Consider the following 23018-nt stretch of genomic DNA (forward strand, 5'->3'; position numbering starts at 1 on the left):
GAGGACTCAGGGCAATCAGTCCATTCTTCTAGCTCCTCCACTCTTAATAAAAATTTACTTTTTCATAATCCTGCCTGAACTCTTTGCCCATTAATAATGCCGCTAAATAGCTCTTCTTTTAGCACTATTATTGCAGACCTGCTTGAATTACATTTAGAGGCAGTTTCGAGTGGCATGTCCTGGCCATTTTGCTATCTGCAGCACAAACCTCCAAGCAATAGCATAAAAGAATACCAGCTAATGAACAGGAGCACAGGAACACTTGAGAAGAGCTTATAAAATTAAGTACCAAAGTTTAAATAAACGGATTACCATAGAATTGATTTGCTACATCAATTTGGTCAGCTTTTGCTGATACATCATTCCTTCCTCAAAGGAGAAGAGCCACCGTTTCGAAACAACTAATTAAACATTTTGAACCATGGCCTTACAAGGAGAGCAGGGCTGCATTGCTCTGCTCTCCTGTCTCCCTTCGCTCGCCGAGTGATTCCTCACTGCGGTGTAAAAATCGTTACTGCACGTGAAACAGGAGACTGAATTTATAGTCAAATCTAGACTAAATGAAGTGGCTTTTACAGCCGCCATCTCTGAGCAGATTCCCGTTCCAGGCAAGGGCATCTTCTCTTCCTTCATTAAAGGGGGACTGGAGGAACTGAAAAGCAATTGCTCTTCCCCACGCAGAGGGAGGGAGGCTCCTGGCTCGACCAGCACGGTCTCCCCAGGTGAGGATTTCCATTACAGCCAACCGGCTGTACAATCTGGTAGAGGGTGCACACAACTCGTACGCATCTACAAAGGAGGTTTCTCTTTCAAAAGGTCAGATGCCTTCTCAGATAAGAACTTTCTCAGATGTTAAGCCCTGTCCACTGACTCATCTTGATAGGAAGCTCTTTAAGCCAAAAACTACCTTTGGGCCCCCAACAACTTCTCTGCCAGCCTGCAGTTCAGGGTGACACAGCCTTTGCTGTTAACTAGGGCCCTGATTCAGCAATGCACTTGAGCATATAGTCAAATGGAGCTGTGCGTAGCCTTATCCAAGCCAAAGGTAAACAAATAATTCTTCCATATTAATGAGACCACTTGCATGCTTAAAATTCAACAACGTAATTGAAGCGCTTTCCAGCGCGTCTCCAAAGGAACTTCTCAAGAAGTCACTGAGCTGAATAAAATCACGTATGCACCTCATCATATTCACTCCAGCAGAAACTCAGAAATCTCAACACATGCTTATGTCTCCAATGGTCTAGCCGGACCAGTAACTAAACTGAGCCATTATATCAGCCTAAGAAAAGGTCTACAGATGCTTTGCAACTCAAGCAGCAATCTGTGGCGATGCCTCCATAAGGGTGGATGAGAGACTGCAGTGCCAAGGGAGGAGAACAGCGCATCACTCAGCAGGGCACCAGTGGAAGTGCCACAGGTGCAGCTGCAACATCTGCGAAGCTGCCTCACTAAATTCTTATGATGTTCTTACTCCAAAGTTTGTCCTGCTGCTTCTACTTACAAAGAAGAGACATTAGTCTGGACACAGAAATGGAAACCAGAAATTACACAGTTTCAGTGCTGGCCGCCTTTGTAACCAAGAGCAAACTACTTTAATCTCTTTGCTTCAGTTTCCCTGCCTTTATTAATAAAGCAGAGACAGTAAAACTTATTTCACCTAACTCATACATCCTTTGTGAAGATGAAATGCTTGTTCTGCATAAAGTACTTGGAAGATGAAAGGCATCAAGTAAATATTAATCATAGTCACCACACCTACCAACAGGATCTCCAGTACACTGATTTGGATCCGTGTTTGAAGAGTCTTTCTTTGTGCAATTCAGGAACTATGCTTTCCTGGAGAAGTAAAGGTGAATTAAAGCTAATCAAGAATTCCCATGTTAATCGGCCTTCTAGCCTTCAGAAGATCATAAGGAGGATGATGCTTCCATTTCAAAAGACAACACAGTGCCTCAAAATGAATTACATCAAACTGGCTGAAGCCCATTTACAGCACGGTCATGGAAGAAACTATGGGAGTTCATCCACCAACATTCATCTTAGAGCATATACACTTGTAAATCAGCTCCTATTCAATAATGAAATGTCAAGTGACTCATTCTTTCTACGTGTGAAAAAGCTCTCAGAGAGAACCAAAGAATCTTTTACTTCCCCATCTGAACACTGAATTACATCTCCTTACTTTGGAGAAAGCTACAAGGCTCCAGAGCCAGCTGTAAAAGAGAACATTACCATCTTAGGTTGACAGAATCCAAGGCCACCTTAAGATCTCAAATTTCTGTTGCAGGAGATCTGGGAAGATGGTTCATTAGCAGCTCAGCTGATCTTCTGAACCAGCTTCCCAGGCATAGCAAGGTGCACTGATCTCACGCAGACGTGCCCCCGAGGCTGGCTCGGGGAAGGCTAGCGACGCTGCTCCGGGCTTTTTTGCTGTTCCATGTGTGTCACGTGCCAGATTATTTACTTAATGTCTTAAGCAACTTCTGCCACTCAAACTTAGCTCATGCAACCCTAGCTGTCCTGCCGGCAGTAACCAGCAGGTTTCCCAGGTGAAAGCGGTCTTCGCTATTTCTGCCCGAACCAGTGGATTTACACAACAAGGACAGCAGCGCAGCCATACCTTGACTCTTGTCCCTGTGCTAGCCCTGTCTGAAAGCCATCCAACACCCACCGCAGCTGCACACTGAGCAGCAGTCGCGTGCTTTGGTCAGCTGTTCAGTAGCCGGGCTGCCCAAGCACTGAGCTCACCCAAAGAAAAATCCCGCTAACAAAATCAACCAAAGCAACGCACGCCAAAGATCACAGGGCAATCAAAGGTGTGCAGCCCCGGCACTGTGCCTGCTCCCTGCCGCAGCTCTGCCTGCCTCTGAAGAGGGGTTAGCTCCCTGGAGCATCTCTTCACTGCTGCTAAGAGAGTCCAATTTCTCCAGCAGAGCAATCACAACAAAGCTATGAACGCAAGAGTACGAGGAACAAAACAGGAGTCGCAAACTTAAAAAAGACAACGGCGATAAAGAAAAGCACTGCCTGTTAGTCGGTGTTGAAGGAACACAGAACGAGTTTGCACACAGGAGACACTTACTGCCTGAACGGAAGCAATAGGAGATGCTGGACCTGGCGGACCAGGCACGTGAGGGATCCCAGTCCTCCCGAGGTGGGCCTGGACCTGCCGTCCCTCCATCCTCCCCTCGGATACCTACCCGCCTTCCTCAGCTCTGCCTCCGTCTCCTCGGCTTTGCCCTCCCAGCCCTCCCAGCCCGTCCCTGCTCTCTCTCCCCTACCATTGCCTCCTCGTACTTTGGACCTCTTCACCTCTACACCCCGAGGTCTCCGGCTCTCCATCGGCGGCTCGGGCAGCACCAGCCCACGCGGCCGGGCCAGCCGGTGCCGCGGAGCAGCTCAGCTCGCGCCTGCAGCGCTGGTCCACCTCCTCGCCGGGATCCAGCAGGATGCATAAACAAACAAATTACGCTACAGACACAGAGCTACGCTCCAAAAGGAAATGACCACTGGATGTTATTGCTTAACCTTTCCTAATAATGAACGTGTATTTCTTGAAACTATGCCACCTAATCCCCTCAGCATTGCAAACACGTACAACAGGAGGGTAATTTAAGTTAATCAAGCCCTAAGCTCTACGCGAAGTTTAACAGTTTGCCTCACTACATTTTGGGTAGCAGATGGCAAAGCACTCGATGGTACATTTTCTGCAGTCCTCGTGCAAAGGCCTATACCTGTTTCTGTTCGGGGTGTGAATGCTAACAAAGGGACGTTCGCCGGATAGCTAAAGGCTGCAATGTGGGCGAGCATTTTAAATCCTGAAATAATAGACACGTAGTTACCAATATAGATGTTCCAAAGAGAGGACTCGTGGGCAGCCAAAATCGGTCATTTACCCGCTAGTTTGCCATTACTGCCCTTCTTAGATATGATAGAATTAAAGCTACAGGCTGGCATAAGACTTCAGGTAATTAATCCACGCCTTATCTGCACAAGTGCCAACTTCCAAAATCAGTTCCATGGAGGCGAGCGGTAGGGGTTTTGTTACACAACAGCACTTGACACTGTTGCTGTAGCTCACAGTATTTCTATACACGCTGTCCTTACAAATGACTCCAGACTGTAAGTAGCCTGGCACGTGGGCATCAGAAACCAGTCTGAGTGGATAATTTGGATTTCAAACTACCTCTGTGGACAGTCACTCAAATGCTCTATTTCTGGCTAGATCGGGGCGGGGGGGGCTGCGGTAGGGGGAGAGGAGAGCTGACAAGGGGAAAAAAAGAATTTGTAGATGACATGTAGAGCCAGAACGATTTTAAAGAAAGGGCAATTAAGACTGCCTAAGTCAAGCTTTTTCCAGGTATGTTAGAGTGACTGGGAATCAAGGGGTAGAGCAATAAACAGTTCAGCCTGCAACATTCAAGATTTCGTAATTTATGACCAACAGAAGACGCACAGTTCTCCTTCAAAACACAAAGCGCACCCCCCAGCATCCAATTAATGGTGGTGTGTACAGTGAACATACTTACCCTAATTGACTGGTCCAATAGCCATGGCTGCCCCCAAGCATTTCTGGAAGTAGCACTTCTGCAGCAGCACTGTGCAGAAATGCTTCACATTTATTAACTTGTTTGTTTTTGATTGTTGGATTGGTTCCCCATTCCCAAGGCACTTAGATTTATTCTTTTAGCTTAACACTACAAAGTAATCAAATCACTCCGTTACAGCTGACAGACTGTAGGAGCCCTGAAGGGGAGGGGAGAGTGGCATCAGAAGAAACATCTACATTTTCTCTTACATCCTTCACACTTGCCCTAAACTTTAGATTTGACTCATCTATGTCTCTGGAATTCAAGAACATTGAACTTTAACTGACATGGGAAGTTATCTGAAGATGCACTTTCACTTGAAATTAAGGCTGATCTACCTTCTGGGATCAGGGACCAAGATTCACTTCTCACGAAGACTGAAAAGCCCAAACACACTCTCCCTCTGCTTCGAGTCAAACACAAGTGTTGCTGCAACCAAGAAAACATCCTTCCAATGCTATGTAAAGTTCAAACCAACAATCCATAAATAAGAAGAGGAGATGAGATGGAGGATTCAAACACGCCTTTGTGCCCTTCCATCAAATGTGTAGAATAGGTAAGAACAGAAGGACAAAGGAGATAGCTCGGAGAGTCAAGATTAATATGGAAACAGAAAAAGGGCATGGCTTTTGGTTGGATTTTGACTGTGCCTCTTCAGTACAATTTTTTTTTGAGCTTTATGCAATCAATATTAGAAAATGCTTAGCACCAACCCTTGATGTGGAAGACAGAGAGAATTTTTTTTTATTGTTTAGACAAATTCCAATGTCCTTGTCTAATGCTACCCAATGCAAAATCAGAAAGAAATTAGTGCTTGCATGGTCCTGTGTGTTTAAAAATAATTTGAATGACCCACTGCTTAAAGTATGGAAAGGGTCCTCTGTTATTAAAATTCGAACATATTTCATTTTAGACTGTACTCAAACTGACAGGGTAAAACTTCAAGAAAATCCCCCAAAAGTTTTTTTTAATCAAGAAAAACAACAAAACAAAACTTCATGGAGCCTGTGATCAAATAATCTTACAGAGTTTGGATTTAATACACCAACAATGTCAGGCATTTCAATGCAGTAGCATCAAAACTAGATATTTACTGCTTGGTAGTGAGTAACCCTTTGAAAAGGGAGGAACACAAATTCCTTTTTAATGAGTCACCCTTTGGCAGTCAGAGATCAAAACCTTTTGCCTGTATTTCTGACTGCAAGATTGTATATACTTGGGGTTTTTTTCAGTCTGTGTGACTTTATTTAAATCAACACAGTTAATTAAGAAAATAAGTAAGTTGAAGGAACAGGAAAAGCAAAGTCCTTAAAAGTACCTGACGATCAGCATGATCTACTGGGTTACTGAAAATACCAGATGAATTCAGGAATTATTTCCGTATATAAATTTGGAATTGTGAAAATCCTAGTAAGATTTAGAGTAACTAGTCAAAGCAAAATGAAATTATACTCAGTATCTATTCTGATAACCACATGAAATGTGTTGTATAATTATTCTTAAACTAATGAAAATGTTTACATACTAAGTGTTATGTACTAAAGTACAGGGAAGAAGCTTCTTGTGTGTGAGTGGAACTGTGTATGACAAATGTCTTTGTAAAATATTCATTTGTTTACCTTTGCCCAAAACTTAACCTATGAAGAAGATCTCTGACAGAGAATGAAACATTAAAATACATGCCTGAGAGTAGATGCTGGTTTTGCCTCTAAATATTTTCTTTTCCCCTGTATCAAATTCTGAAGTTTCAGCAAAACAGAAGATACTATGATGTGATGTCGGGGGGGGGGGGTTGGGGGTTAAAAAAAAAAAAAATCCACCTGTGTTGGCATTATAGCCAAAGCAAAGAAATAAAAATATCATTCACACTGAGGGGGTCTCAGAGTAAGATGTACCTGCCTTTATTTTGAATGTAATTTTCACCTATGTGAAAAGTCCCTAAAGAACTCAGCTAGTAACAAGCACTTACAATTTACAAAATGTTTAACTAGTTAAGGATGCTTAGTGTGAAGGTTAAGGTAAAGCACCATTATTCCCATTTTGCAATGGACAAGAACGAACCTGGGAACTATTTACTCCAAAAATTGCCTCCACCTCTGGAGGCCTGTGGGGCTACAGATACACAGACCCTTTGAGAAAAAAAAAAAATCTTGACAGTATTGAAATTAAGAGTAGGCATTATTCAGGGTTGACTTCCACCTTAGGAAATCTCCAAATTGTTATATGAAAACTCATATCCACAAAAATTAGAGCAGGGACTTACCACTCACTCCACACAGCTATCAAACAACCATCCCGTGTAACTACTGATCAGCAAAAGCATCTCCATACCTTGCTGTCAGCTCACTGAACCATCCCATCCCTTACATCAGTTGATCTTAATTTATGTTCAATTTACTTGTAGATTGGAAGTAATTAGAGTAAATAATTACAGTAACTGGCTACAGTTTGGGAATTGAGAGAACTGAAGAAAGAATTCAGAGAAATAACCTGATCTACTACTGTAAAGAGAATCAATCATCCATCTCCTTCCATTAGTCTTGTTGGCAATCCTGTGCCACTGTTGTCACAAGCCTGGATAACGATGCCACATTAATTCTCCTTCTGAGAAAGGGACTACAAGATTTGACTCCGTAACTGTGTCCTATCTGACCTTGGGGAATCTTTGGGGGAAATTTCCCATCAAATGCTGTTACAGTTCTCACTGAAGGAGAATTACTGAGTTGGACCCGTGCTTTAGAACTCGAATGCATGACACAAAAATATACAACCAATCTTCTGTTTCCACTAGAAATAAATCATCACTACATAACCAACGATTCTGCAGATCCAACCCTATGTGAGAAATTACATTTTCAAAGTCATTTCAACAGGCCTGCTCAGAGGTGATGGACATGGGGCAGAACGAAGAGACAGCTACCACGAATTTCTCATGTAACAACAGTTCTTTTAAGTACATTTACCTAAACTGGAGATAGGCTGCATTTCCCAATCCAAACCTTCCCAAAGGAAAAAAAAGCTTTGTTGTAAATATTACAGAACACAGAACTGGAAAAGAAGAAAGTCATCCTATGTTTCATAACAGAAATGGACTCCCTTCCTTCAAGACTATATACTGCTCTCTGCAACGTGAACTGTGGCATCGCTGATGTCAGTGTGAGCAGGCAGAAGAGGACATATGGCCTTTTGTCCTGCTCCCAAGATGCTGCATGTTTAAAAAAAAAAAAAAAAAAAATTCAAAAATCATTATCTAGGCTGGAAGAAACCCAAGCCATCATAAATGTTTGTTTATTGCAATTTGGAAGACCTTTTTAGAAAAAACAAACTACTCTTAGACCTGTAATCCTAAACCCAAATGGTGGACGGGAATCAAGTACAAACCATGCATTATTTTGGGGAAACTTTTGCTGCTATGCTTATTTGAGTATTTCTCTGTAACTAGATATCATTTCTATTACTGTGGCTATGACTAACGAGTTAACAACTCTATTTACACTAGTACTGTTGTATCATTAGAAACAACAAGATTATGTACTTTAATTCTAATGCCAGCACAATTATTTTAACACCAAGTGTGTCAGATCTGACTCTATACCCCCTAAATTAATTTCAGAGTAGTGGCTAAATAAAATGACATACTTCTTTGTGCTTTTGTTATAACATGCTCATGTGCAGCAAACTGTGAAGAAAATGTAGTAATTAGAGGTTAAATTAATCCCTGACAGACAGGCAGCTTAGTAAAGCTGGGCCCTCTTCAGAAAAACGTAGCATAAAGCTTGCCAGTCTTTCAGAATTAGGCACAAAGAACAGGCAAGATTGGCAAGTCCCTCACCGCTGCAATCCAACCAAAGGGTAACGCTGAAAAGTCGGAGCAAGTCTTCAAGCAGCCAATACTACCAGGCAGATCTTGTGACAAATGTGATTTAGAGCTCCAAGCAATTGTTGCTGCAGCCGCTCTAACTGCCTGATCAGGATCAACCACTTGAAATTAAAGACAGCCTTTTGCACAGCAGAACAGACTTCTAACCACCGTATAATCAACCTCAAGACGTTAATAAAAGTGAACAATGGCATTATATTTCACAACATAACTAGAAAGTTACCTTGCTGCTTCTGATTTTAATGCAGGTAATGGATTTCATTGCCCACAACAGAGTAAATGCGCTGTGTTATTCTGAAAACAATAAGTAGGTATATCTTGGGTAGGTGTAACTCTCGAATCTACCTGGAGTTCTGAGATACTTAATTCTAGAGAAAAAGAAACTTCCACAGAAACACACAAGCCAAACAACGCAAGACAAAAGAGGCAGCCAGATCGTGTTGATGATATCCAGAAAGTATTTCTTTTTTGTGCATGTCAGCAGAAGTAAATGGTTTTTTTCCAATCTCTCTAGCTGTGGCATGACAGAAGTAGCCGGTTTTTAAATCCATGCAAATACCGCCTGTTATCAGAAGGGGAGAAACTGAAGGGTCCTTGCTCTGTGCTGAGGAAAAAGCATCCTGGCTTTCCCGCGCTGACAAATCCTGGCGCAGGAATGGCAGACGTACCACCGCGTCCATCCTACTTGACTTACACCTTACCTCCAAAGGTGGAAGGTGCAGAAAACTGGCTTCCCCCTGGGCTAACGCTGATGCCACTCAATAGATTGCCTGACATGGGGTGAAACAATAACGTAGTTAACACCCTCCCCTGCAGAGGTAATCTATATCATGTCTGCGACAGGCTGAGCCCCCAGCTGTCCCTGCCTGAATGGGAAAGCACAACAGGCACCTGAGGTCGGATCACCAGGTAAATTCAAAAGAAAAAGAAAAAAAGGGAAAAGCCTGTACTACAATTAAAGTCAAAGGAAAACAGGGGGCTTGCGGAGACTGCAAATCAGCGTGGGAGTGCATTAACACCACCGGTATTTCTGTACTACCCAGATCATCAATTATTAACAAATTAGGACATGCCTGATGGGGTACTTATGTAACACTTCTTTATCAATAAAACTGCCAAGTCCTTGCAGGGAAAAGCAGAGCAGTTTTCAACAAGTCATAATACAACGCCTCCCTTTGGACAGGGTACGACGATGAATTCTGGTTTCCCTCTCCTCAGCCTGTCCACCCATTCCCAAAGAACAATTTTGGTCAGTCCGGCAGAGCCCCTGCTCGAAGCCCGGGGCGCACCCCAGCCTCCCGTGAGCAGCAGCCCTTTAATCAGGTCAGCGCTTATCAATGGCTCATTGTAGCGATGAGGCAGCTCTGGGAGTAAAGGGCCGTATGAAATCCTGCATCCCCCTGCATCTCCCACGCCTGGGCCCCACTGGCACTTCACTGGCCCCACGGAACCAGCCACTGGCCGCGCGGTCCCTGGGCACAGCCTACGTCCCCCAGCCAGTCCAGCTGGCCGGGCTGCGTGGTAGGGAGGGGAGGAAGGGAACCCACAGCTCTTTCCCCTGCTCTCTACCCTTTGGGCACAACTGCTCCTCCGCAGGAGCGAAGGGCCAGCTAAAATTCAGCCTGCAGAGACAATATCCTTCGCCCTGCTTCGTTTCCAATTCGCTTCCTCCAACAGGCGAGAGTGAGCAGGGTGGGGGGCACAGAACAATCCCCCCGCCCTACTCAAGGGCCTGATCCTTGAGCCCTTAATTCTAGGATCAAACCTGAGTCTTATCTACTCCAGAATGAAAAAGGACTGCTAGGCCGGGCGGTAGGAGAGTACACCAGTCTTTCTCTTATCAGGGCCCAGCCCAGCAGAACCTTTCGGTTCATCTGAGACGCACAGCCAAGGAAACAGCTCTAAAAAGAGCTACTGCAACTTTGCAAGCAAATGCTGCACAAACTAAGTATATTCCTCTCGAAGGAAAGTAATGACGTAGTAATACGTTTTCTTCCATGTAAAAAATAAAAACTATTATCAGTGAGGAGGCTTCCCAAGAGGAATAAAGACTCTTCACAGCTCATTTGCACTTGCTAGTCATCCCTCTCTGACTGCATCACTCTCTGGTAGCGCAACCGGTGACTTTGAAAACGATGGAGTCGTATCCCAAGAGCCATGAGCCCTGCTTACGCTGTCACCCTGAGATATACTTTCATTTTGAACAGAGCTAACAGGCCAGTCCATAGCAACTGCAATGAAAGATATCTGCCAGAAGACAAGGACATAAAGTGAAACCTTTAACTGACAAAGACTTCAATTTTCTGTGCAAAGTGCTAGCAGTAATAATAAAGAACACGGGAAGGAGACGTGATGCAAGCACAGACTGTTTTGCAAAGTTTCCCTTCAGCTGCTGGCAGCCCTGAAATGGGTTGCAGAAAGTTAAAACTGTGTTATTGATCACTGCCTATTCTGCAGGGCTGGTTTGGGGTTTTTGTTTGAGGGGGTTTTTTGTTTGGTTTTTTTTTTTTAAATAAAACAGCATTGTTCTTTTGCTATTTTCACTTAAAACAATACTCCAGTATCTTCCAATACCCAGTCCAATCTGAAACGACACTAATGAGGGTAGTACTAAATGCCTAAACAGTTTCTTCACATATTTGTTAAGTAATTGCCTTTTCGAGTGCACCCCTTTTATGGGTGCACAAAACAAAACTTACTATGAGTACACAACGGTATCGTGCACATTTGGCATTTTTCAGCAATGCTCTAAAGTTCCCCTTCAAAATTACTGCCAAGGAAGGAAGTTCTGCATAATTTTAGCACTCAACATCTGAAAAAATTAGAACAGTCCCAACTGTTCTTTGAGATGTATAAAAGAACAGTTGAAAAACTTACAGTTGACTGGTGCTACCTAGGTTACCCGTCAATGGCATTGAAACTGGTATATTATTAAGAGAGGTGTATGATGGGAATTGGTTTATTGTGCTGATCCATAGTAACCAACTCCTGTTCGTCCATCATTTATCTCTCTCACCAGCGACATATGGGTTTGTCTATTCACACTCTCAGCATTCTCTCTGCTCCAACAAACAGTCAGCCTTTTCTGCTGGGATAAGGAGATTTTTTAGTTACATCCATTATGTGCGTATCAACATTTATGGCAGGAAGATAATTGCCAAAGAGCTCAGGGGGATAAAAGCTCCCTCTTTATAACACAAACCCCCTTAAAAAAATCAATATTGATATAAAACAGTTCAACGCAAAGCCTTGGCGTGTCTTCTGCTTCCTTCAGTTCAAAATACTTTTTCTTTTTTTTTTTTTTTTAACATAGCAAGTCAAACTGGAACATCAGGTAGAAAGCCTTCGTAATGAGTTACACTACTGCTCTTCCCATAGAGGAAAAAATAGCAGTGTACAGTATTAATTGTTCCTTAAAGAAGTGAGTGGCAAATGTGTCAGATATAAAGAAGGTTCCTTGGAAAGGCGCCAGCATCATTTAAACTGATGTAGCTATCTTTATTTGGAGACCATACCGATTACTAATGAATCATAACTTATAGTCACCTTTGCCTAAATGTTGAAAAATGCCGACACCAGGAAACAGCCAGCATGGGGGGGACAATGAAAACCTGGGGATCCTGCCTGTTTCCCTACCGAAGGAGCTCAGACAGCTTTCTACTACTCCATCCCCCAGCTTGGATAAATCCATTTGTCACAGCTTCTGCAAGATTTACTTCACTTTCCCATAGCTACGTACTCATAAAAGTTATTTTAAGGCAACTTTCATCAGAGTAGCAAGTAACATAGAACACTTATTGATTAAATGACTGGGAACCAGTGAGTTGCACCGTACTTAACCTACAAGACGACTCAGGGATTTTACTTACTGTTACCCTTGCCCTTGTGTTACCTTCTGCCTTCCTAACTTTTGTCTCTCTCATGAAACCAGTTCCTAGGTCGATCCTTGTCCTACGGTTGCATCCTGGCAGGTTAGCGACCATTTAGGTCAGGGCAAGAGTGTCAGCCTGACACCTTGGATCATGAACTCTTGCAGTAAATCTTCCTGTATGTTCGGAAAGCATCTAGCACAATAGCTCCTTAATCCCATTTTAAATCTCTGATTACTACCACATTGTAACATTTGTAACAAGGTCAGTAAAAACCCAAACCCAAACACACTGTATTTATAAAACACTTCTACCTGTGTAACAGGAAGCCATACAAAAGAATTTAAAGAAATGTAACTGCCTCCTGTAATTACTAATCCCCCCCCAACCCTTTAACAACTACCTTGGCTTTAAAAAAATCCAAGAGACTTTGCAGGTTTGAACTACTTAGTTACAAGGGACTAAAAGTGAAGCCCTGTCAATATTTGCTTTTCTGATTCTGAAGTATTAGTTAAAAGGATTAAAAATAGAGTGAAAAACCTCAAGTTAAAAAAAAAAAACTCTGAAAATAAGAAGCTAAATTAAATTTGAGCTGCTCAATTCTAAACATTAAACGGCTTTTCACTCACTCGAGAGGAGCTGTTAACTGCATGTTACCTGCCTTACAATATATACTATTTGTTTTTTATCCCTGAGCAACAGACTATTTCCTGGTTGAGTTTAAAAACTCAGTGACGTTCCAATTTCAACCCACACATGTGTGTCACTGTCAACGTCAGTGGCAGGAAAACATTAGAAGTCACCCCTTGCTAATGCTTTCCTAACATGGAATTTCCTCGTATCTCGCTCCCTCAGCCCACCTCCTCCCTTCAGCTGAGAGCATCTTTCCCAAATTGCTTCCCCCCCCCCTTCCAAACATATGGCAGGGAGAGAGAACTGAAAATGGTCAGTGCCAGAACTAGATCGCTGCTTTTTTAGGCGCTAGCGTCTAACTTCGCTCAAACTGCTCTTGCCTGCCTTTAACTTGGGAGAGCTCGGCCGTGGGCAAGCAGCCCCCCCCCGGTGCCAGGGACCTTCTCCCACCGCCGCGGGTGTCTGTCTCCCGGGCACCCGGCACCCCCACCGCACGGCACTGCCTCCCACCCCCGCTGTTATTCTACTCGCACTCAAGCTTGTCGCACGGCGATACACAAAAAAATTACGTTCCGGCGGGTAGCCCGCTTTGGGGGTGGCGGGGAAAAGCCGCTACCGGCGCCGAGGGGGGCGCAAGGCCCCCGCTTCTCCGGGGGATGCCCGTGCGCCGAGCCGGGCTAAGGGGGGGGCGATCAGCTGCCGGGGGCGGGCAGCAAACAGCTGCTGGGTCCGGCAGGTTCAAGGCCGTTCCGGCTCCCTCTCTCCTGGAGGCACCATATGGTCCATCTCGCCCATCAGCAGCTTTATTTCCCCCCCCATCAGCTCGGCCCAGAGGGGGAGCTCCGGGAGGGGCAGCCCCCCCCGGGGCACGGGCGTTAGGCATTACCCGGGGATTACAGGGCTAAGCAGGGAAACACTCACGTTATATAACAGGGGGGAGCATTTCCACCCACCCCCCCGGCGCTCCCGCACCCCTCCTTCCCTCCCTCCCAAACCGGGGCGGCCGCACGGCAGCGGGGGGAGCCCGGCGCCTCCGCCCCCGGCGCGGGGAAGGGGCCAGACGCAGTTAATCTCCCCGCTGGCGGGTCGGGGGAGGGACTGCGGGGTCCCCGTGTCCCCGGTCCCCCCCCTCCGGTGGAGGAGGAGGAGGAGGAGGAGGAGGAGGCAGGCTCTTCGTGCAACGCCCGTGCCAGGAGGCTCCCCGCAAGCGGCCGGTGCCCGCCAGGCTCTTCTGCTTCCGACGGGAAGAGGCGAGGCGATCACGCCGCACCGGGGAAACTGCCCGGCCGATCGCGGCGGGCACCGGCCGCGGCTCCGCGGCGCCGCCCGGCCCCCGCTCCCCAGCCCCGGGCTCCGCCGCCGCCTCCCCCCCTTCCCCGCCGCCCTGCCGGGAGCACCGTGGAAAACAAAAGCGGCCTTTTAATTTATTGTCCGGGGGGGCGGGGGGGGGAGGAGAGGGAGGGGCGGGCGGTGTGAAAGGAAAGCAAAGCCCGTTTTCTTCCAAGAAACGGCCGTTCTCCCCGGGATCCCTCCGAGTCACCCTGGTGACAACCCCCCGCCAGCCAAAGCCGAACAAAAGCCGCGGTGCCCTCGGCCCCGCCGCTCCCCCGGGCCGAGCAACAGGCCGGGGAAGGCGGCGGAGGAGGGACCGGGAGGAGGGCTCGCCTACCGACCGGGGGAGAGGGGCAGCCCCTGCCTTAGAAGGAGACGTGGGACCGAGTCAGCGAGCGCCTTGTTTACCCTGCAGTTGCTCTAAAGCCCGATCTTAATCACAGGATGAGAAACCAAAACAGTTTAAATCGTGAGTCAGCATGCGCTTTCTTTCAAATACACGTATAGCCTCGGCGACAGTGGCGAACGCGCCGCCTTTGCACCGTCTCCCTCACTTCGGGGCTAGTGCCGTTTCGAGAGCCGCACACGCACAACCTCGCCAAAAAGGAGGCGGAATGGGGGGCTCCGCACTCTTTTCAGGAATAACCGAGGGCTCCCTTCTGGGCTCGGCGGAGCCTTTTGTTCCAAAGCCTGCCTACAGAACGTGCGCTTCAGACTCCCAAAATAACCAGGCACGCCGCTGCGAACGCAAATACCGGGAGTTCTTTAAGAAAAAATAAATAATAATCATCGTAAGAGAGAGCAGGACTAGCCCCTGTACGCGTGACACCTTCCCGGAGGAGTCCCCTGGCGATGACGGGTCTGTCCTTCCCTGCCCGTTTGGTCCAAGTCGACGTGAAAATCCCCCAGCGCCGGGCTGAGCCAGCCCTGCCCGCACGGCCGTGTTTACACAGGGATACCCGGAGCTCGCCGCTCCGGTCGCACCGGCCGTTCCCTCATCCCGCTCGCCCCCCCCGGGCCGCCGGCGTTTCAGCCCGGCCGAGACCGGCAGCATCCACCGCCTCTTCCCCGCGCGTCGCCGCACGAGCGACGACACGAAAAGCCACGGAGCGTGGCCCGCGGACGGGGCTCGCCGGCGCGGCCGCCCCCTCTCCCCGCCGGCCCCGGGCGCTGCCCGCCCCCGGAGCCGGCCTCGCCGCCGCCGGAGACCGCACCGCCCCGGGGATCACCTCGTCCACCACCATCTTAAAGCCCACGGACCCCCTCCGTCCGTCCGTCCGTCCCTCCCTCCCTCTCCCCGGACTGACACCAGCTCTCGGCGGAGAGGAGGGCGAAATCTGTCCCCCAAGTTGGTGGTTTCTTCTCTTCCAGAGCCCCGGCGCAGCCCCCGCGAAGCCCAGCGAGGCGGGCAGAGCCAGCACAAGGTGGGCACTTTCTTCAGCCGCCTCTGCAAACTTTCCTCCAGCCCCGGCCGAGAGCGGCTCCGGCCGCAGCCGCGCCGCGTCTGGGCGAGCAACTATTCCGAGCGTGTTTAAGTCCTTTTAAATCAACTCCTACTTTTCCAGTCCGTATCGATTTCAAATGCTACTTACTGGAATATGTGGCTCCATGCGTGGTGCTTCTACCCGCTGGGAAACCAGCAGCATCTTGGACTGGGGATCAGCCGGCTTTTAGATCCACTTTGGCTGTATTTAGCAAAACCCAGCACCGCAAAGGACTCGCAGACTGTTTTCTCCTTTTAGGTTCCAGACAAGTTCATCCTGGCGTTGCAGTTTGCTAATGATTCACTGTCTGTCTCAATCTGCTCACTACATTTCCATCAACCCACAGCTTCCTCACTTAGAAGGTGGAGTTTGTGGGGTTTAAGTTACTGATAGGCATATCTAAGTGCTGTGTCACTCAAAGAGGAGGAGACACACGCACACACTCACACACACATACACACACGCTCTCACACACACGAACGGCTCCAGGCTTAAAGGGGAAGTAACACTTTCTTCTCTTCAGAAACTGGAAACCTCACACATCCAAGGATTTTTTATTTTTTTTCTTCTGTGCATGAAAGCGAAAATCATGCTGCCTATGGAGAGTATAAGAACACGCGAAAAGCTGCTTCGCATGTTTAGCGCCTTCTTTGTAGAGCTTCAAGTTCATTTAGTACAAAAGTAGGGTAGCTCAGAAAGGTATGGGCAATTAATGCGGTTTTGTTTGTTTGGTTTTGGTTTTTTTTTTTGTCCATATCGAAGTGTACAAATCACTCAAAAGAGAGCCCGAGGCCTGAAGTGGAAAGATTTGAGTTACTCCTAAAAACTAGTTTCCTGTGTCTTTACGCCATTACGATAGGATATTCAGCACTCTTAACACTCATAAAAGGGTTAAACTCATCTCACACAGGTGAACCCAGGTTACCAAGAAGGAAACAGTAGAGTTGTTTCATTTTCACCCTTTGTGCTATGTACAAGTATTTTTGAAGACAGATACAATTCTGAATAGAGAGCTCCCATAAAACCATGCACTTCTCATATGACTACAAATGTGCTTGTTACAAGCTGCCATCTCTGAATATTAATTTTGACAGACCACCAGCTGAAAGCTGAGAACCTATTCAGACCTCCTCTTGGATTGTGCAGAAAGGACTGGGAAGAACAAGCTGCAGGCAGCTAGGAGAGCACACTGGGTCCACAAATAATTGCTGGTATAATTTCATTTCGTTACCTTGCTGCGTCAGGATGACCGTCACTCCTGTCCCGATACAGTGGAGATGCTAGAAACCCTGTCCCGGTACACCGACGCAATGGATGAGACGCAGAAGACATGGTACCATTTCTAACAAAACGTGTAATTTTTTTAATCCTTCCTAAAATAGTAATATTAGTAAATTATGCTGTATAAAATTAAGAAGAAAGTTATTTAAGTTAATTACTGCGGCCCAATACATACAAGTGGAGCCAGAACCTGGCCTCGCTTTCCTGAAAGTTTTCCACAGAGCAACCATCTTCGACTTGCAGTTAACTTATAGGCCAAATCCATCTTTGTAACTCGAGTTAATAAATATCAGGAATATTAGTTCATCAACAAAGAAAAAAAATTGTTTTCACCTTTGCTGAAGCCTCTAGCTTTCCTGTGACTGCTCTAACAACGGGCCCACTCCCCTGAGCGGTATTTGTGTTACTTCAGTTTGGATTGGTTGGAAGTTTATTGGTTTTCTAATGATTTTGCCTTCTGTATTATTTAAAATTACTTCAGTGTATTTCTGTCTATTGAAAAAAAGAAGCACAAAAATAATAAACTTGTGTGGGTGTCAGTACCCTGAATTCTACAGACTCTGAGGGCCAGATCTCAAAAGGTTTCGGTGTCTAAGGGGAGGCGTATCGACACTGATGTTTGGGTTTGTTGGGCTGCCCAGATCAAATCTACAACCCTGCCTGAGGTGTCAGGGCTCAAACCCACCATTAGGGCACCAGCATGGGATCTGAAAGAGCCAACATGCTAAGAAGGAGTCACCTGAAATGAGCAAGCTCAGTGGAGACACACATTCATCATGCATGAATTAAGCTCCACCTGCAAGGAGGTGCCGCTGTCTGCCCAGTATGCAATGTCTGGAACACTCCCCTGAAGGTATGTGTGTGTGTAAGGGCTCCCATCTATCTGCCTGGAGGTTTTTTGCCTAAAATGTGCGTGTATGGAATGTATGGGGGACACAGGGATTCCCACTTTCTGTGGATGTACCGGACCTACTGACGACAACACGCTCAGGTGACGACTGCGTGGTAGGTCCATGTCAGTTTTTCTGTGCAGCACCTGCAGTGCACACTAGTCATTTGTCCAGAAGTTTTGGACAAACCATGTCATTCATGACTCTTGCCAGACATCTGAAGTTCCTGACAAGTGGCAAAAGTCCTAAGGACTGTCATTTGCTTTGTTCATTTCATAAAACTAGACCAAAGGACTTCCCCAAAACGCAGAAGACATGAGTAGGGTATATAGGAGTCCTGCCTGTTCCATGCAGAAGGAATTTAGTTGTCAAGGGGATCTGCTTGCCAGATAGTGGTTTGTGTTCTTGTAAAGTGGGATACGGTCTCAGATGGAAATAAAATTGAACCAAGTACTTTTCTCAATTGGTTAGTCCACAACAGAATTGTGGCAACATTTTCTTTTTTTGAACCTACTGGCTCAAGCTGCACAAGGTCTGGAGGTCTGGATTTCACTCTGGCAGCCTGGTGCCCAGTGTCCCCATGCTGCCAAGCATGATGCTCTGGACAGATCAGGCAAAGCTGTAAGGTAAGTGCTGGGATGCTCAACAGTGTCACAACAAGGACAGGTTGTACAACAAGGGTGTATGCAGAAGCCTGATTCCAGGCAGTGCGTGAGCATTTAACAAAAAAGCAGCTCCCTTGCAGGGATCACTCATTTTCAGTGAAGGGTAATGGCTAAGCAGGGGATTTCAGGGTTGCAATTTTGGTCTTCAGTGATTAAGTTATGAGCCCTTTCTTTAGGCATATTTACTATAGCTGGCCGGGGGGAATCCCTGGCTGCTCTGGAATCAACGACAAAACTTTCACTGGCTTCTTCAGGGCAGCATTTTATCTTCCTAGGTGAGGCCTACCCTAAGCAAATTGCAGACTATCTTATTATTGTGCTTCTGTCTTATTTCGAAAGGGTGAGCTGTGGGATTCTGCAGAAAAGAGGCAATTCTAAGGGCGTCAAGGCTGTTGTTATGGCCACAGGCTGAGGCTTGCCAAAATGTATCCTAGTTCCTCAAATACTTCCCTCCAGGCTGGGCATTGAACCCAGGCCTGACTGGCTGGGATTAATCCTGTTATTTATCAATTTTAGAGTATTTTGCCATATTTTACTTAGCATCTTTAATATCCATAGAAAACACAATTTTCTTTGTTCACTTATTAAAACTAGCACCATTTCTTTCCAAACAGAGATGTCTTATTCAAAAGCCAGAGTCTGAGAGCTGAGAAATCTTTTCTGAAAACAAACAAACAAACAAAAAACCCCAAACAGGATCAATGCTTGTCCTGTACTCCACAGTTTTTTGAAAGAGCAGTATCTTTTTACCTAAGGAGAACTGTTAGTTGGAAAGCTGTAATGTGTTAAATAACTGCCCAAGGTTACGTTCAGCAAGTGAAAGGATCACGCACTCGGAAACAATCTTGGTAAGTTGTGTGAGCAACAGGCACTGCCAATACAAGATGGCCAAGAGCTAGAGAAAAGATTTGCATCTTGCAGGTTGGTGTGAACTAAACATGCTAAAACTGAGCGTCCAGGTAACCTTAATGCTGGGACTCTGTTCTCCCAGGAGAACTGTGCCTGACTCCCAGCTGCCCTCTGGGTGTTCCCGACATCAGTAAGGACAACAGAAGTCCAGGCAGCCAAGGGCTGCTCCGCGGACATGTCTTGTACACTGAAGGGAAGCAGCAACTGAGCAGTGCAAGGACTCACTACAAACTCACCGAAGGATTCACAAATTGCCAGTGACCCAGAATCAGACGGATGGAAATCATGTGATGCTTCCTACTTGCATGTTTTTGACCTGAAATCAAGCAAAATCAATGGCTTTGGCTGAAATACACTTTGAGTGTGTTTATTGGGAGCTAAAACGCAAAGCAAAGCTCCCAGGGAGTAAAATCACATGAACTGCAACAGATATACGCAAGTCTTCATAAGCTAAAACAAGAGTTTGTCCAAATTCTACTCAAAACACAAACCCCTAGCATGTGAGGATGAGGTGCAAAATTCAGCAGCAAAGATAGTTGTTAGGCCGAACACAAACAGGGTGATAAGGACAAATATAAAAAAAGACAAAATTATTCCTCTGACAGAAAATTACAGAAAACCCTCACAAATCCCACTGTATTTGCTTTCAAGGAACGAAGACAAGCGTGGCATCATCGCAAGTCAGCGTAATATAAATAAGAACATAAGAATTCCCATCAGATCAAAGGTGCACCTAGCCAGTATTTTACTTCTGGATATCAGTGATATCCATTTTCAAAAAGTACTTCATTAAACTGTGGAGATCATTACCATGGATGGACATTTTAGAATAAATAGCTTCAAAAAGGATTGCAAGTACTTATGGAGGGCAAATTCATCAGCGGCCATTTAACACAAAGGTCTGGATGAGCCCTCTGGTTCTGAACCACTAAATGCTGGAAGCTGGCAGGCGATAGGAGGAGAGGAAGGACTCTCTCTGTCCATGCCTTGTCTACAAAGCAGGTTCTTTCCTAAGAGTCTAGTAGCAGTCACTTCAAGGCACAGATATTGGGCCTGATGAACCTTTGGTTTGACTGGTCAGTATTGCATTTCTTATGCTAGGTTAGATCAGTGATCCAGCTAATTTGGTATCTTGTCTCTGACCATGGGCAATAGCTGATGCTTCAGAAGGCAGAAAAAAACCCTTTACTGAACAATTGCAGGACAAATTGCATGTAGCAGTGAAAGTTTCCTAGCAAGTTTCTTCCTAAGGGTAGACAATCTGTAACTGCCCAATGCTCAGAACCGGGAGGGCTTGTGTCCCTTGTGTACTTCCCCCATAGTACACTATAATATATTGGGGATGAGATTTCTAATAATGCATGCAAAATTCCATTTCTGAAACCCATTATACTATTAACATCAGTAACATAATGAGTTGAGTAAAACAGCAGCTCAGGTGATTTCTGAACGTGTTTAATTGGATGTCCTTTTTTCCTAGTAAAAGTATATGGGAAATACATGAAAATAGATAAACTGCATCAATAGACAATTTTGATTTCCTCAGTAATGCTTGCTACATTAAGTAATTTTATAAGTCATGTTGAAAAATATAATCATTAATATATCAATTCTAATTTTTTAAAGAAACATTACTTTTAGGAAAATAGGAAGCTTCAAGGAAAAAGTTTTTGTTTGTGAGCAGCTAACTAAAGGGTTTCAGCACAGCTTTCCTTGGTTTGGACACGAAAGAAGAACACAGCTGATCAACTTTTCCTTCAGTAGGTCATTATTTACATGAGTGTCCATGGAAGAGTGTATAGGTAAAGTCATTAAAGGATGGAATGGCATGTTAACATTTCAGTGGGTACATGAACTAGTTTAGGACATTATATAAATCAAAGTGAATGCTGATTTTTTCTTTTGTACAGAAAAATAGAGACAGATCTAACAGGAATCTCTGTGCTTAGGAGTTAAGAGATGACAATGCTATTAGTAATTTCTTCATGTTTTCTATGAAAGGTACATAGCATAAAGTATGTAGCTTCTACTAAAGCATAGGTCAAAATCATGTTGTTAGTATCTGCTTGGTTGCCAAATGCTTGTTCCAAATTGGTCTACTTTGAACTTATATTTTAAATACAGAAATCAATTATTTGCATAGCTCAAAGATACACTTAAGCACATGCTTAATGTTATGTATGACTCTCTCAGAAATTGAAGGGATTACTTGAGTGCTTAGGTAAGCACATAGATACATCTGCACCATCAGCACTGGTGCAATCAAGTCTTGCTTGCAGGAGGCAAGATCCCAGCTCTACGGACATCCCAAACGTAAGACCACTTCTCAAAATCTTTTCATGTAAACAAAAGTCTGTTGATCTCATCAGGCATTTCATTTTCACTTGAGTGAAACCTGGCCTGCAGGATTTAGCTCGGCAATATTTTACCTCTCTTCATCTCTACTTGCAATCAGGCCATACAAAGCTGCAAAATGCTCTGAATGCGGATCTCCACCACGACTGAGGCTAGGAAGCAGTGCTAGAAGAATATCAAATACCTGATGCACCTTCATCAGGGCCAAAATACTCTATAGAAAGGCTGAATTATGACCAACATATTTAACTGTCTTCGTACAGGTCATTTCAATTCTGATCATCTTGCAGCTAATAAGATTTCCATTCAAAATATAGAAGATGATACAAGTGAACGTAGTGTCACATTTAATAGCTGTATTGTTAGCAACAATACATTGAAGAAGTTTGCTAATTAATGACATTTCTCCAGGTCTGACTTGTGCATAAAACGTCTTCCCCCTTGATTTACGACACGTGCTCCCCGTGCAGCTGCTGCTGGCTTTGCCCGGTGGGCACAGACTGCGCGCTGGCCTTTCTCACCGAAGGCGTTGGGCTGTAGGGGCGTGGGATGGCAGCGCTGAGGCCGCTGCACATTTCACCTGCAGCCTCAGTGATCCAAGAATAAAAGCTATCATACGCTCAACCAAAAGCATACATGCAAATGCACAGGCATCAGTAAAACGAGCCTGCGTTTGCAATGCCTGTCACTACCCGAGAGATGCCTTTTCTCCGAGCGTTACATTCGGTAGCATTCTCACATTTGTCAGTTGCTGCAGAGCTCCAGCAGCCAAGTGGGCACAAAAGCAGCTTCCAGCCCGTGGAAGGGGTATCGGATCAGGAGCAATCAGTGACAGGTGTCACTTGCCAGATTTCCAAGTTACCAATAGGCCTGGGCAATGGGACACGCTTATTTGACTCCTGTACCCGACTGCAAGTAAGGCACCACTCAGAAGATATAATAATGCCAAAAAGGCTTAGTAATAACTCTAGCTTTGCTGTTTTCTCATTGCTGGATCATACAGTTCATATACACATGCAATGATCAGGAACATATGGACCTGCCTCAACTCCTCTAGAAGTCAACAGAAAGGCAGATTCTGGCCCACACCTGACGCAAGGGATTCCAAATTGCTTTAAATATCTAAGT

At 45.5% G+C, this 23018-nt stretch overlaps 1 protein-coding gene and 1 long non-coding RNA gene across 3 annotated transcripts in view; one reads left to right on the forward strand and one right to left on the reverse strand.

Annotated features, from left to right (window-relative positions):
- Positions 1-16156, reverse strand: part of MAMLD1 (mastermind like domain containing 1) — an 85230-nt gene extending 69074 nt beyond the window's left edge. For both annotated transcript variants that reach the window (XM_069811142.1, XM_069811141.1), the window contains exon 1: positions 15899-16156. In XM_069811142.1, coding sequence (XP_069667243.1) covers positions 15899-15952 — 54 coding nt within the window. In that variant the 5' untranslated portion in view covers positions 15953-16156. The remainder of the gene's footprint in view (positions 1-15898) is intronic.
- On the forward strand, positions 13985-17620 carry LOC138690715 (uncharacterized). Its single transcript, XR_011329490.1, has 2 exons — positions 13985-14775; positions 15678-17620. It is a non-coding gene; the product is annotated as an uncharacterized lncRNA (long non-coding RNA).
- Positions 17621-23018: the final 5398 nt, after the last annotated feature.

Source organism: Haliaeetus albicilla, chromosome 23, assembly GCF_947461875.1.
Source record: "Haliaeetus albicilla chromosome 23, bHalAlb1.1, whole genome shotgun sequence".
NCBI lineage: Eukaryota > Metazoa > Chordata > Aves > Accipitriformes > Accipitridae > Haliaeetus > Haliaeetus albicilla.